This window comes from Ranitomeya imitator, chromosome 4 (genome assembly GCF_032444005.1).
Source record: "Ranitomeya imitator isolate aRanImi1 chromosome 4, aRanImi1.pri, whole genome shotgun sequence".
Classification (NCBI taxonomy): domain Eukaryota; kingdom Metazoa; phylum Chordata; class Amphibia; order Anura; family Dendrobatidae; genus Ranitomeya; species Ranitomeya imitator.
The window spans coordinates 54,612,523-54,629,723 of record NC_091285.1 but is presented as its reverse complement, the minus strand read 5'-3'; the positions used below and the strand labels follow the sequence as shown (position 1 = coordinate 54,629,723).

Sequence of the window (17,201 nt, the reverse complement as noted above, 5' to 3'; positions counted from 1 at the left end):
AAATAAGCTTATATTAACAAAAAATACATGTTGTAATGGCATTCAATAGCTTTGCACATAATCCTGCAATAAATTCCTACTTTTCAATAAATAATTATTTTATAATTGAACTATAGAAGTATTAAATAATGTATATTTTGTTTCTATGCTATAAAATGATAAATGTGATTTTCAGCTTCTAATTTTAAGGATGCCCACTAGAAATAAGCGGATCAGACAAAATTCTAATTCACTTGTGTGGATTTTCCTGAGAATCTCAATTTGCCCAAAAGTTATTCTCTGCAAATTTAATGCCCCTTATTATCCTCTTGAATCTTTTCAGACCTTTGAGCATAATAAATGTACTATGTAAAAAATATAAAAAAAAATCCTTATACTCACCTTACGTTTGCCTCTTAGGACCCTCAGCTACTCACAGCCAGCCATTTGGTCCACATCACATATTCTGATCATCACCGTATCGGCTGGATTCCTTGTGGCCTCTCATGCTGTTGCCGATTTCCAGCTATCAAGAGGCCTAGAGGATTCTGTGTACGCCCGTGAGGTCATTTCATCATGATGACTTGTGGCGTGCCCTTTCTGCTCATGCACAGAAACCTCCTGGCCCCATGAATGCTGTAAGCCCGAACACAGCTTGAGATGACCAAAGTTTCCAGCACAAACAGCAGAGGATGAGAAGAGGTTTTATCTCTAAGAAAATTCCATATTGTCTTCAGAGGTAAAAAGCAACATTTCAATGTTAAGTTAGAAACTGGTGACATATGTATTGCAGAAAAAATAGACAGAGAAGTTATTTGTGGAATTAATCAGACTTGCTTGATAAGTTTTGAGGCTGTAATTGAAAACCCTTTATAATTATTTACTGCTAAGGTGAAAATTCAAGATGTTAATGACAGTGCTCCAAATTTTTTAAAGGACAGTTTTGACATAGTGATCAGAGAATGGGCTTTGCCTGGAGTTCGACTTGTTCTAGAAGATGCACAAGATTCTGACATAGGAACTAATTCTGTTCAAAAATACCAAATCAGTGACAATGAGTTCTTCATGTTAGAAGAAAAAATCACCGATGGCTTTAAATATCCAGAACTAATTCTGGAAAAATCTCTGGACAGAGAGAAACAAAATCATCACCAATTAATTTTAACAGCTATAGATGGTGGACAACCTACAAGAACTGGAACTGCTTTTATAAAAATTTCAGTTCATGATGTAAATGATAACTTTCCAAAGTTTAGTAAAGATATGTACCAGATAACTTTAAAAGAAAATTCACCAATTGGGTTTATGGTTCTGCATCTTGGTGCCATGGATGAAGATGAAGGCTCCAATGCCTAAATAACATATTTGTTTGGAAATGTTCCAGAAAGTGTTTGCCGTGGACCACATAGATGGGAATATTTCTTTAATATGAAAGTTAGATTTTGAAATGACAGAGGAGTACAAGTTTACAGTGGAAGTTAAGGATGGTGATGGTCTTGTTGCTCATTGTAAGGTATCAATACAAATTATTGCCATTAATGACAATCCACCAGAAATAAAAATAACATCGCTTAATACTGAAATTCCAGAAGACTCCCCACACGGTACAGTAGTAGCTCTAATTAATGTGCATGATTTGGATACTGGAGACAATGGGAAGGTATTTTGTCATATTTCTGAAAAATTGCCTTTTCATCTAGTATCATCATCTCCAAATTATTACAAAATAGAAATAACTGCCAATATGGATAGAGAGATTTCTGAGTTAAAATAAAAATTGCTGCAATCTTCTGAAAATTGTCTCTTCAGAGAATTAGAACTTTAGCTCCGCCTATTGGAAGCAGCAATCCTAAAAGTCAATATCGACTCTTTAACTAGCTTTATACAAAGATAACATTTAAAAAAATGTGAACATTAAATATAGAAATCTTGATTGAAAAAGATCCCCAAAACCAGTTGTCTAATAAGAAGGCATTAGCTAAAGAGTCTATTCACAGTATTGGCTAAGAAACTGACCAGTGATGCCAGGTGCTATAACATTAAGGGCCTGTTAAGAATGGTGTTTTAAAATGTGCCGCAATTCATTATGATGTGCATGTCATGTTAGGTGTCGAGTTCTTGCCACTGCATGGGGAATCTCGAACCACCTCCGCTGCAGTCTCCCATTCTTCTCTAGCCGCAGTGGAGCCTGCTCAGCAGAGACATCGGTCCCAGCGTCTGGCTCAGGCAGATACTGTGCACTTAGTTACTGCTGATATTCCAGGCTCAGCCATTGTAACCAGCACTGATCAGCAGCGAGCAGACGTCCCTGGGACTAAGTCCTGATTTTCCTCTACTGAGCATGCCCAAGGGACAACCTCTCATTGGAGTTTGGGGGTCACATGCTCAGGTCCTGTGGCAGCTCCTATTGGACCACTAGGAAGGTCCCGGAGAGCTTCCTCTATAAAAGGTTTGCATGGCCGCATGGCCATGCACTAGTATATATCAGTAATTGTGTGTGTGTGGATGTATGCCTGTTCTAGTGAAAGCTCCGAATCATTCCCATCCCTAGAGTTGATGAATGTTCGCGAATCTTGGATCTGTCTAGTGCCAGATAGTGCCATACAGCACCAGGCACAATCTATACTGCGTCTAACCAGCAGTGACCGCCAGTGTGGTGCAGGGCGGCTATCTCCAGCTTCTCCTGACAATCCGTCAGTGTAGGGTGGGAACTCCCGCTTGATCCCAGCATCTGACTCAGGGCGTCCTCAGGCTCGGGCTCAAAAGCCACCGAGGGTCAGAGCGGGATCAATCACCAGCATAGTGGGGGTGAATTGCAAGGATCCCACTAGTATCCATTTGCTGCTCCCTGTAACTGCTAACAGGGCACAGCGTTACCTTTATTTCCTGTGACTCTGTGAAGCAACAGAGTTTGCTCCTATAAAGACCGGGTGACGGAACCCATGTCTATTCTGGCGTAGTACCGCTATATAGTGCCGCCATTAACTAGCAGCAGGTTCCACTCCAGCACGGTGGACCCCGGACTGCGAACGCACCTTTACTATCATTATATTTACTTGGTGCATTCCGCCAGCCCTAACATGTCACTTAATCAATTTAATGGGTCTCTGTGGAGCACGTCTCATTGCTCCTTGTCAAAAGTGCTATTTCATAACTAGCTTATGTTACGCCACAAAAGTGGTGTAACTTATGATGAATTTGGCAGGTGGGTGCTGCTATGTCCCTGCTCTGCCCATGTCATCGAAGCTGATTGGAACTGGCGTGAAAACAACTAATTTTGTCAACTTTGCATTTTGCAAAAATGTTCATACTTTTCATACTTTGACAAGTCAGCCCCTGTGTGTTATATCTGAATAAATATCTAATCTAATATAATATAATAATATATCTAATATGAGCTGCATTGAGCAGGGGGTTGGACACAATAACCCTTGTGGTCCCTTCCAACTCTAACATTCTATGAGAAAATAGAACTTGTCATCATGGTTTTATACTCCAAAATTAATGGAATGTATGAAAAGATGCGTTAATGATTTTTTTCTGTTTTAGAAAAATCTAAAGTAGAAATTATATGCTAATGAGTTGTAAGCGTGAAATTGTATGCTATTGAGTTGCAAGCGCAGTGTAGCTGGACATTGCACTTACACATCTCCTGACTGTCTCCCTCTTCCCCATTCATTGCCTACCTCTTGTCTCTCACTGATAGGTCACTCATGTCTCAGTGACCTATCTGACATAGACAGAAAACAAGCAGTGGGCGGGCAATAGGAAGAGAGGCAGGAGAGCTTAAAGTGCAGTGCCCGCCCACTGCACATGCAACAGAGTAGCATACAATGTCAACTAACACAGCAAAATGGATTTAAAAAAATAAGGATTAAAACAGCATTAAACCTTTACAACCGCACCATTGGGGTATAAAACGCTGATGACAGGTTCTTTTAAAATAAATGTTATAAATTGCATGTCTAAAATGTATCAGAAATAAGAATGCCCTTAGAATTCTGTGTGGGAAGTTTTTGTGCCTGCCTACATTCTGTAACTTTACAATCTGTTGTTTAACTACTCTTGATGAATGTATAAGATGCACACGTGTTTGCTATGCACTAAACTGTAACTAAATTTTGACGGGGCAATACGTGACTTGCACATTACATGCAGCCACAGAATGATGAATAGGATTTTTTTTTTTTCATTTTAGTCTTTATTAAGTATAGAAATAATTTCAGCATTTCAGATAAATTACAAGAATAAAGATTTGGTTTATTATCCTAATTAATATAAATACTGTTTAGTACTAAAGTATTTTTAGTTTCTGTCTAGACATTTACATGTTAGAGCAAACAATTAAAGGGTTATTCCCATTTTAATTGGGGGGTATTGTTAAAAATTACTTGATAAAATATGTGGTTTTGTAATTTGCCATTGCTTAAAATTCCCCTCCATTTCCCTGATAGCCAAAATCATATTTTTCATAGTTAAGAACTCATTATCTAGGGGACCAACCAATACTGGGGAGCAGCAGTGATGCCTGAACATGTACAGTGTTTAGAATGGAGCTGTCTGGGATCACTGGAGCACACTGATTGCCAAATTTCCCAGCTGTCACAGATCCAGTGGGACAGTCCCGAAATTAGGGAGCTGTCCCAATGTCCTGAGAGGTTGGGGACTGTCCAGACCTCAATTGTACTTAAGAAGGTTTTATAGTGTATGGGGGGACTGTGGGGACATCATAATGTGAGGGGACCATGGGGATACATATACTATGTGAGGGACTGTGGTAGCATTATACTGTGTGATGAATCTGTGGGGGCATAATTCTGTGTTGGGGAGATGGGAGACATTTTGCTGTATGGAGGAGCATAATACTGTGTTTGGGACTATTTATTATACTTTGTAGGAGGAATGTTGGGACATCATATTGTGTGTTGAAGACTATGACATACTGTGGCAAGACAGCATCATATAGTGTGTAATGTGCACTGTTAGGGCACTGAAGTGTGTGCTGCTAGAACTGTGGGCCCATGAAAGTAGTATCATACTGTACGGAAACACTTATAAGCTTGACTAAAAGCAATATGTCTGTGTGAGTTGAAATAAAAGGCTCAGCGAGGTTAGGGAAGTGTAAAGTACAAATTGCTGTGGTGTGCTACTCATGCTCCAGTTTGTGTTCCTCTTTCCTAATTTTCAAAGTTGTGAGGTATGCCGTTAGTTTCTAATTGTACTTGCCACTTTTTAACGGGCTCTGACCTTCTTAATATTTAATACATTAATATGCGTGGGTTAAAGGAAGGAAATTCTTTTAGATCTAATCACTAGTATAATTCCATATTAACTGTTAAAACCACTACTATATACCTTACAAAGCGGTAATTATGGTTAATAATGAAATATTGAGTGTAGAGCCTCAGATTTCCTAGCAACATTGTGTTCTATTTTAACTCTGTTTATTTTAATATATTAATAAATATTTTTGGGGGTTAAATATACTCTGGTTGTTGGACTTTTTTCTGTGCCCATATTCATGTCGTATTATCAATATGGAGATATGACCTTTAAATGAAATTATATGTTCTAAATTAGTCTATCTTGTATTTAATTTTAATAAATTAGAAAAAAATTGTAATGTAGCTAATAGGTTAAAAATAAACCAAATATTTTGCTAATCATAGACTAAAAAATGTCCTGCAATTCTGTTAGCAGACTCTAAGTGCTGCTGTTTGACCACGTATAGAAAATTGAACTGTAAAAATCAGGATTCCTACTACAAAATCATTCACATATCTGAAAGACAATACACAAGACAGGATTGTTCCAATTCTTTGCCTCTTGGATTATTCTAGAATTTCAAATAATGTAAATTTATTTTCCAATTTTGTGGTTGCTTATAAAAGAAGCTGCAAATACATTGATTTACAACGGACGTAGAGGATATTATTGGCACAATCAGAAACATGGTGTGGAAGGTAATGTTTATTTTTCTTTCCTTTGAATTTCATCATGTTGTTTCTCAGCTTCATTACTCAATAGTTGAAGAAATGAAGCAAGGCACTGCAGTAGGTAATATAGCAAAGGATCTAGGACTGAATGTAAAGGAATTATCATCAAGGAAATTTCATATTGTCTCACGTGGGAAAATGCAATTTTTTAATGTGAATTTAGAAAATGGAGATTTGTACATTGCACAACGAATAGACAGAGAAGAAATATGTGGAATGAAGCAAACTTGTTTATTAAATTTTGAGGCTGTGATTGAAAACCCTTTGCATCTATATACCATTAAAGTGGAAATACAAGATGTAAATGACAATGTGCCAAGTTTTTCAAAAACTTATTTTGACATAGGGATTAGTGAATCTGCTTTACCTGGGGTTCGTCTAAACTTACTTCATGCGCATGATCCAGATTTAGGCAATAACTCTGTCCAAGACTATAAGATTGATAAAAGTGAATACTTCTCCTTGGGAGTGAGAGTTAATAATGAAGGAATTAAATCACCTGAACTGATTCTTGAAAAGCCACTGGACAGGGAAAGACAAGATGCTTATGAAATGATTTTATCTGCTCAAGATGGGGGAAAGCCTCCGAAAACAGGCACCACCGTCGTAAAAGTCATTGTCTTAGATGTCAATGATAATTTTCCCAAATTTGACAAGGACACCTATAAAGTAAGTTTAAGTGAAAATGCTCCTGTAGGCTTTCTTGTTCTCCAGCTGAGTGCGGTTGATGAAGATGAAGGTTTGAATGCACAAATAACGTATTCAATTCAAGACGTTTCTGAAATTCTGTACTCAACTGTTCATCTAGATCCTGTAAATGGGAATATTTATGTAAATGGAGACATTGATTATGAGGTTGCGAATAGATATGAGCTAAATGTAGAAGCTAAAGATAGCGGTGGCCTCGCGGATCACTGCAAGATTATCATAGATATTACAGATGAGAATGACAACGCTCCTGAAATTACTGTCACATCCTTCTCGGCCACAATTCCAGAGGATTCGCCACCATCTACAATTATTGCGTTAATTTATGTTCATGATTTAGACAGTGGACAGAATGGTGAGGTTATCTGTGAAATCTCTGAAAATATCCCTTTTCAATTAATTTCATCCTCTGCTAATTATCATAAACTGGTTTCTACAGCAAATGTTGATAGAGAGAAGATGTCTTATTATAACATAACCATTACTGCTATTGATAATGGATCTCCTCAGCTCTCCACCAATCAAACTGTTCACCTGATTATCTCTGATGTGAATGATAATCCACCTGCCTTTAAGAAAGGAAGTTATATTATCTACGTACAAGAAAACAACCCACAAGGGACCTCAGTACATAATGTCCATGCATTAGATAATGATATTAATGATAATGCCAAATTAACCTATTCTATTATTAGTTGCAATATTGATGACATCCCAGTGTCTTCGTATGTCTCCATAAACTCAATGACTGGGGTAATTTATGCCCAGAGATCATTTGACTATGAACAGTTGCGGGAATTTCAGTTCCAGGTGATGGCTAAAGACAGTGGATCTCCTCCTCTAAGCAGTAATGTCACAGTGAGAATATGTATCATTGATAAGAATGATAATGCTCCGAAGATCCTCTACCCATCACCAGACACTGAGGGATCAGCATTATTTGAGTTTATTCCTCAATCTGCTGAGAAAGGTTATCTAGTCACCAAAGTGATTGCAGTGGACGCTGACTCTGGACACAACGCCTGGCTCTCCTACCACTTACTGCAAGTTCCCGATCCTTCATTATTCACCATTGGCCAATATACCGGGGAAATATTGATTGGACGAGATCTTCCAGATACAGAGTCTTTAAGACAAAAACTTGTGGTTCTGGTGAAGGATAATGGAGCCCCATCTCTGTCATCTACAGTCACTTTGAACTTAGTTGTGGCTGACAATTTTCAGCAAGTTGTGCCAGAAATAAGACGTCAACCCAATAACTCAGCAACTGTCTCCAATACCACATTCCACCTTGTAGTAGCTATAGGCCTGATCTCTCTGTTATTCATTGTCACAGTGTTAATCACAGTCATCGCTAAATGCCGAAAAACTCACAGTCCAACATCCTTTGATGCTTTCAATAGAAACGTGTATCCTCAGTTCACCCTGGGATGTCCTTCTGAGATCAGTGATACCAGTTTACCTTTCCCATTCTCATATGATGTGTGTGTGACTCTGGACTCCAAGCAGAATGAAATCGCTTATCTGAAACCAGTGCAGAACGTCCCCACAGAGAATCTCATAGACACCGAAGACTCAGCAATGGTAAATGATCCACCACCAGGCAGCTTACCAGCCGCTAGCACTAATCAGGTAAGAGGAGGCTTGCTATAAAATCATCAAAATAATTGTAATAACATTTACTGCTACTTAGAGAGCAATCATTGTTCCAATTTGTATTTCATAAATCAATAGTACACATAAAAATGAAGAGCACTTTGCAATTTATTTTATCACATAAAATCTGCTTCTTTCTCCACTTTACTGATTGTTCACTCACAATGAATGAATAAAATATACAAAATCTGTACACAATTCAGATTACTGAGAAAGGAGATGGGAGATGAAGTTCATATAGTTTTATAGAGAGGGTAGTGGTGATAATGAGAAAACAACTAGAAGCAGAGACATTCTGCAGCAAGTTCTCCTGAAACAATAATTACACAGTCTCAGTAATATGAAAAGGTATCTTCACTGAATGCAGAGTTTGTCATATGAAAGATCAGTCCAAGAGGAGCAAGAAGAAGATTTATCAGTAATAAGATATAATAAAAAGTTTATTATTTCCTTGAGTAGTGTTAATATTAATTTTTCAAAGGCTATGGACATCTTTTATATGCTAAAACTGACATTTTTAGTCACGTTAGTGATAACCTTCATTTAATAAAATAGTGCTGTTTCACTATACGAGCTTCATTCCTTCATTCTTTTAAAGATTTATCCAACAAAGTTCCCTGATATACAGTTTGCAGCTTGATTCAAGATTTAATTTTCACTCACTTTGGAGTTTCTCTCACAGTAATACAAGATGGATGTTAGTTTTTAAGCACCCAGGGTGGTACTGTTTTCATTATCTTATAGATTAGCACTGATTCTATCCTGAACTTATTTCCTTTACTTTACTTTTTTCTACAGCCTGATTTCACTGCCCTCCCCGAGACTCTAGATGCTTTTTCTTCTGCTCACATTATGCATATCAGAGTACAACTACTTCCTTGCCTACTGTCTCTAAGCTGAGATTCACACATCCAAGTGAAATGGACACAGAGTGGCGGCAGTTCTCCTGACCCAAACTCAGGCATTTATGTGTCTGTTGAGTTTTGATCAGGAAAGTTGTGGCTCTATGGTGTGTCATGGTATGTGCTTGTACCATTATACCTAGATGTGAGAATCCAGCCTAACACTAAGAGAAGGGAGAAGGAGTGCAGAGAGTTCAATGGGAACTGAACAGAAGCTCTAATAAACTTATAACATTTTTGCTAAATATCTAGCTGGGGACACAGAGACTCTGCAACAGCAAAGTAGTGGAAACATTTAATGATGACGAGATAGAAAGTTTTCTAACCTCACATTTAGGAAGCGAATGGACAATAAAAATAATGTGCAAAGTTGTACATAGCCTGGGAAATATTTTTGCTCCTTCAAACAGAATTTTGATTTTGATTAGCATTTTAAAATAGCATTGTAGAGTTCGGAGATCCAAGAAGCATTGTTTCTCCTTGCGGAGAGTGACATGTTAAGCATGTCGAGGTGAGGAGACTTAAAGCCGCAATGCTTCTCAAAATTATTAAATTAGGGTGAGTACAGGTACTTAGGGACTAATTTATTAAAACTGGAGTGGACTGAAGTAACATTTCTAGCATAAGTTATACATAACATATGATAAATTCGGTTCCACCCATACTCTACCCACTTTGGTGAAGTTGGCCATGACTGGCCTAAAAATAACAAAAGTTGCAAAATTCTTCCACAGATTTGCATTATGCAAAAATGATATGACTTATCAAAGTTTTTTATGCCAGGAAACTGATGTAAACACATAAATGAGTCTGCGCCTTGGTGATACAAATGTGCTGCTCGGTTAATAGAGTCAGAATTAATCTGTCCTTAGTTGGCTCTTGTGGTGGATGCTGCAGAAATAATTTTATCATTTACCTTCATGGCTGTGTGAGTGGTGGAAGTTTTTTTTTTTTTTTTTAGTAGATCATTATTATGTATAGAAACATCAGTGTTGTATTTTTTATCTGTTGATTAAATATTTTGATTTACTGATACATTTATTGTTGGATATTTTCTAAATTTTTTTGTATTTTCTTTGTTCAGATATTCATGGTATTTGAACAGTTGAACCGTCAAAGCTTATTATTGTCCCTTTTTGACAATCTTTGTATTTTTGCCCTGTTAAGACACAACAGTGTAATAGAGATGGGGTCTCCTGCTCTCAACCTATTTTATTAGTGAGAATTTAATGAAAATGATCATATGCTTTTCATTACCTTATAGCACTGACATATCATAGCTTGTTTTTCGTGCATGAATCAAATACAGATTGCATATGTTCATGCTGAGTTAATGGTCTGCATTTAACATATACATTGGGAAAAGCTCCCATCATATACGTTCAATGGATACTGTGATGGGTTTTTAAAACTGATGTCCATTGGAGATGAGCGGACCAGACAAAACTGGAATTCACCTGTTTGCAGAGAACAATAAATGTAATATGTAAAAAATAGATGAAATCGTTACTACTAGGTGTCATGGCACATGGAGAGTTCTGCACAGGTGGAATGATGCCGTTGATCTCCCACACACCTGCGCAGAATCCTCCATGACACCTGTAAGTCCATGGAGAGTGTGAAAGGACCAGATGGGCCGGAGAGATGAATAATGATGTGAGCATTACAACTTTTTTAACCATTATGGCACATTATGTTAAAAAAAATGGCGGTCAAGACCTACAAGACCTTTCACCACTGCTGTCTATGTCAAAAGCAGTGACGTGAAGCTGGCAAGGAGTAGAAGTTAGCAGCTTAGCCTGCGATCAAGCCCAACATCAGTTAAAGAGTTTACAAGCACAGTAGAAAAGTGCTTGTAAGTGCTGCCCTTGTTCAGCCATCACTGGTAGACAGCAGCATAGTAAGCCTCCTAGGCTGTAAACAAAAGAAAAGTGCTATTGTCTCATAATATTTGCTAAATTGTAATAATACGTAAAGTGCAAAAGTGCTTTTTTTACTAGCACTATCTAACAATACCCATCCACAAAGATGGGAATAACCCTTGAGGAATATATACCCGAGATACTAAACTAGACTAGATTAGACTAGTACTTTACCGTACTTTACTAGAGATTTAGGCAAATGTGTAAAACATTATGTAATCTAATAATACTGTAAATAGAGAAGTGTTAACAAGTTTATTTTTATAATTTAGCAAATTGCAAAGTGAATGAACAAAAGAGAAACATGAATCAAACCAATATTTTGGGTCCCTGTCTTTTGTTTTCAAAGCAGAAAAAAACATCAATTTTTGTAGGTATGCTTGCACAGTTTTTGATCAAACTTAACTAGGGTGTTGTTCCAAACATTTTGGAGAACTGACAACAGATCTTCTGTGGATGTAGGCTTGTGCAGATCCTTCTGTCTGAAAAATGAAATATGCAAATTGAATTAAAGAGGCAATTTGAATATATATTTATATAGAGCTCTGGAAAAAATTAACCCCTTTACCCCAAAGGGTGGTTTGCATGTTAATGATCAAGCCAATGTTTACAATTCTGACCACTGTCCATTTATGAGGTAATAACTCTGGAACACTTCCATGGATCCCGGTGATTCTGACATAGTTTTTTAGTGACATATTGTACTTTATGATAGTGGTAAAATTTATTTAATATGATGTGCACTTATTTTCCAACTTTGGATTTCCATGCCCTTAAATCACACAAATATGGCACAAAAAAAACTTAATAAGTAACATTTCCAACATGTCTGCTTTACATCAGCACAATTTTGGAACCAAAGTGTATTTTTGTTAGGGAGTTATAAGGGTTAAAAATTGACCACTGATTTGTCATTTTTACAACCCCTTTTATTTTAGGGACCACATAACATTTGAAGTCACTTTGAGGGGTCTATACGGTAGAAAATACTCAAAAGTGACACCATTGTTAAAATTGCACCCCTCAGAGTGCACAAAACCACGTTCAGGAAGTTTATTAACCCTTATGGTGCTTCACAGGAATTATTGGAATGTTTAAAAAAATGAACTTTTAACTGTTCTTCACCAAAAAATTACTTCAGATCTAATTTTTTTAATTTTCCCAAAGGTAACAAGAGAAATTCGACCACAAAAGTTATTGAACAGTTTGTCCTGAGTACGCTGATACAACATATTTGGGGGGGAACCACTGTTTGGGTGCATAGCAGAGCTTGGAAGGGAAGGAGCACCGTTTGACTTTTTCAACGCAAAATTGGCTGAAATTGAGATAGGATGCCGTGTTGCGTTTGGAGAGACCATGATGCTCCTAAACAGTAGTAACCCCCTACAAATGACACAAGATGTGTGGTAAAAACTTTGAACCCCCGAGGGCTTCACAAAAGTTTAGAATGTAGAGCTGTAAAATTAAAAAATCATATTTTTCCACAAACATGATCTTTTCACCTCCAATTTTAACTTTCCCAAGGGTAGCAGCTGATAAGAGAACTATGATAGATATCAACTTCTGACTGCCTAGGATTTTATTAACAACCATAATCACCAGATGAATATGTGATGGACATGCCGATCTTGTTATATGTGGCCAACAATCTATTTTACAGCTCTGGCAAAAATTAAGAGACCACCACATCAAAACCCGGTCATGGGCAGCCCAATCTCCAGACCTGAGCACCATTGAAAACCTTTGGAATGTAATCAAGAGGACAATGGATAGTCCCAAGCCATCAAACAAAGAAGAACTGCTTACATGTTTGCTCCGGAAGCAGTGTGAAAGACTGGTGGAAAGCATGCCAAGACGCATGAAAGCTGTGATTAAAATTCATGGTTATTCCACAAAATATTGATTTCTGAACTCTTCCTGAGTTAAAACATTAGTATTGTTGTTTAGAAATGATTATGAACTTGTTTTCTTTGCATTAATTGAGGTCTGAAAGCACTGGGTGGTTTTTTTTATTTTGAACATTTTTCTTTGTTAGAAAAAAATACAACATTTATTGCTTGGAAAAGTGCTGTCAGAACAAAATAAATAAAAAAAGTCATGTCAGTTAAGAGAGGTGCCATGATTTGGCTGGGAGATTTCAATCTGGTCCCAAACGCAAATATGGACTCCTTCACCCCAAATAGATACAGACCAAACAATTTAGACAACTGGATCCATCATAACGAATTATTTGACATCTTTAGGTGTCTTAACACCACATCAATTGAATTCTCCCATTTTTCTGACCCTCACCAATTAGCGTCACGTATTGACTTAATTTTATCAGACATTTTTACACTTCCCAAGTTCCATAGAATTAATATAGAAAGGAAAACCTTCTCGGACCACTCTCCAGTATCAGCTGAAGTACAAATAGGCCACACAATTAACAAAAATTAATTATGGAAATGTGACTCTAATCTGTTACACCACCCTGAATATAGATTACCAATAGAAAAATCATTAATAAATTATTTTACAGAAAACTCTCCTACAGATACAACCCCATTCATAAATTGGTGCACCCATAAGGCAGTTATAAGAGGTACCATGATACAGATCTCTGCCAAAAGGAAAAGAAAATTTAGGACTCAGATTGAGGACCTTCAAAACAAAATAAAAGACAAGGAAAACGAGCAAATAAATTTAAATTCCCCCTCTACACAAATCAAAATTGATTTACTAAAACTCAGGCAGGATCTCAAAAGAATCATATTTTCATCATACCATACCATGGTCAAAAACTCCAAAATGAAGCAATACTCTTCAATAAATAAGCCAACACGATACATGGTTAATAGATTGAAAAAGACTAGACAATCAAATAGGATCAACAAAATAAAAAAAACAAAATGGAATAACGGTATCTCATCCTCAAGACATAGCTAATTCCTTCGCTGATTTTTATAATAAATTATACAATTTACAGTCACAAACTTCTACCCCAAAACCCAATACCTCTGACATTGAAAAATTCTTGTCCACAATTGAACTCCCCAAACTGACCCATGACGATTTAGAAAACCTAACTTCCCCATTCTCCCAAGAAGAAATTGAAAAGACCATTCTTCAACTCAAAGATTTTAAATCACCAGGCCCGGACGGATTTCGGGAATGAATACTACAAATCCTTCACCAAAATACTTTCCCCACACTTACAAAAAATCTTTAATATAGCTGGTTCCTCAGGAAATTTCCCAGAAGAAATGTTAGAATCCACAATAATATTGATCCCCAAACACAATTCCGACCTGACTCTTGTAAATAATTACAGACCAATTTCCCTCATAAATGCAGATTTGAAGATTTACTCCAAATTAATAGCGAATAGGCTCAAATCCTACCTACCATCATTGATAAATAAGGATCAGATCGGTTTTATCAAAGGTTGTCAAGCGACAGATGGCACTAGAAGACTAATTAATTCAATCAAGCTGATACACTCCTCTAAATTGCCAACGGTAATTATAACTTTAGACGCCGAAAAGGCTTTTGACCGCCTAAATTGGCTCTATCTAACATCAGTTCTAAGTAAATTTGGTTTTAATGAAAAATATATTAACAGCATCATGGCACTTTACTCTAGGCCAAAAACCAGAATATATACTAACAATTATTCTTCTGCACTATTTGACATATCAAATGGTACAAGACAAGGTTGCCCCCTTTCTCCACTTCTTTTTATACTGTCAATGGAACCATTGGCGCAATCGATCAGACAAAACAATAACATAAAAGGTTTGAAAACACAAACACGTCAGTATAAGATTGGCCTTTTTGCCGACGACCTGATATTTACCCTGACTGATCCTTACGAATCAATCACAGAACTGCAAAAACCCCTTAAAACTTTCTCAAATATTTCCTTTTTTAAGATTAACGAAAATAAATAAAAAATCTTGCCATTTTATTTGAGCGACTTAGAAACAAAGAAAATTGAGAACATATCTTCACTAGTGTTGAGCGATACCGTCCGATACTTGAAAGTATCGGTATCGGATAGTATCGGCCGATACCCGAAAAATATCGGATATCGCCGATACCGATATCCGATACCAATACAAGTCAATGGGACATCAAGTATCGGAAGGTATTCTCATGGTTCCCAGGGTCTGAAGGAGAGGAAACTCTCCTTCAGGCCCTGGGATCCATAGGGATGTGTAAAATAAAGAATTAAAATAAAAAATATTGATATATTTACCTCTGCGGCGGCCCCTGAACTCAGCGCGGGTAACCGGCAGGCTTCTTTGTTCAAAATCAGCGCTTTTAGGACCTGAGAATCACGTCCCGGCTTCTGATTGGTCGCGGGCCGCCCATGTGACCGCCACGCGACCAATCACAAGCCGCGACGTCACCGCAAGCTATTAACGCGCTCATTTTTAAAAATGAGCGCGTTAATGACTTTCAAAGACGTAGCGGCTTGTGATTGGTCGCGTGGCCGCGACCAATCACAAGCCGCTACGTCTTTGAAAGTCATTAACGCGCTCATTTTTAAAAATGAGCGCGTTAATAGCTTGCGGTGACGTCGCGGCTTGTGATTGGTCGCGGCCACGCGACCAATCACAAGCCGCTACGTCTTTGAAAGCCATTAACGCGCTCATTTTTAAAAATGAGCGCGTTAATAGCTTGCGGTGACGTCGCGGCTTGTGATTGGTCTCGGCCACGCGACCAATCACAAGCCGCTACGTCTTTGAAAGCCATTAACGCGCTCATTTTTAAAAATGAGCGCGTTAATAGCTTGCGGTGACGTCGCGGCTTGTGATTGGTCGCGTGGCCGCGACCAATCACAAGCCGCTACGTCTTTGAAAGTCATTAACGCGCTCATTTTTCAAAAATGAGCGCGTTAATAGCTTGCGGTGACGTCGCGGCTTGTGATTGGTCGCGGCCACGCGACCAATCACAAGCCGCTACGTCTTTGAAAGCCATTAACGCGCTCATTTTTAAAAATGAGCGCATTAATAGCTTGCGGTGACGTCGCGGCTTGTGATTGGTCGCGGCCACGCGACCAATCACAAGCCGCTACGTCTTTGAAAGCCATTAACGCGCTCATTTTTAAAAATGAGCGCGTTAATAGCTTGCGGTGACGTCGCGGCTTGTGATTGGTCGTGTGGCCGCGACCAATCACAAGCCGCTACGTCTTTGAAAGTCATTAACGCGCTCATTTTTCAAAAATGAGCGCGTTAATAGCTTGCGGTGACGTCGCGGCTTGTGATTGGTCGCGGCCACGCGACCAATCACAAGCCGCTACGTCTTTGAAAGCCATTAACGCGCTCATTTTTAAAAATGAGCGCATTAATAGCTTGCGGTGACGTCGCGGCTTGTGATTGGTCGTGGCCACGCGACCAATCACAAGCCGCTACGTCTTTGAAAGCCATTAACGCACTCATTTTTAAAAATGAGCGCGTTAATAGCTTGCGGTGACGTCGCGGCTTGTGATTGGTCGCGTGGCGGTCACATGGGCGGCCCGCGACCAATCAGAAGCCGGGACGTGATTCTCAGGTCCTAAAAGCACTGATTTTGAATAACGAAGCCTGCCGGTTACCCGCGCTGAGTCCAGGGGCCGCCGGAGAGGTAAATATATCAATATTTTTTATTTTAATTCTTTATTTTACACATCTCTATGTATCCGATACCGATACCCGATACCACAAAAGTATCGGATCTCGGTATCGGAATTCCGATACCGCAAGTATCGGCCGATACCCGATACTTGCGGCATCGGAATGCTCAACACTAATCTTCACTAAGCTGGTCAGAGGGGGACTTAGAATATCTAGGCACGATCATCTCAAAAAACCTAGAGGCAATAATGAAGAAAAATCTGGACAAACTCTTAGAGACAATTAACAATGACCTTAATTTCTTTGGTACAAAAGACCTATCATGGTGGGGTAGAATATTGGTTATCAAAATTTTTATCATCCCAAAAATCTCTTATATACTAAGAACACTCCCCCTAAAAGTCAACATATCTTATCTAACCAGTATACAGTCCACAA

General features: G+C 38.2%; 1 protein-coding gene across 8 annotated transcripts in view; it reads left to right on the top strand.

Annotated features, from left to right (window-relative positions):
- The window catches only part of LOC138675454 (protocadherin gamma-A4-like), a 732,953-nt gene that overhangs the window by 334,827 nt on the left and 380,925 nt on the right, over positions 1–17,201 (top strand). Inside the window, exon 1 of one of the 8 annotated variants that reach the window (XM_069763691.1) lies at positions 5,755–8,315. The exons of the other annotated variants lie outside the window; for them this stretch is intronic. Coding sequence (XP_069619792.1) covers positions 5,931–8,315 — 2,385 coding nt within the window. The 5' untranslated portion in view covers positions 5,755–5,930. Of the gene's footprint in view, positions 1–5,754; positions 8,316–17,201 lie in introns of those variants that run through there. 8 annotated transcript variants of the gene reach the window in all.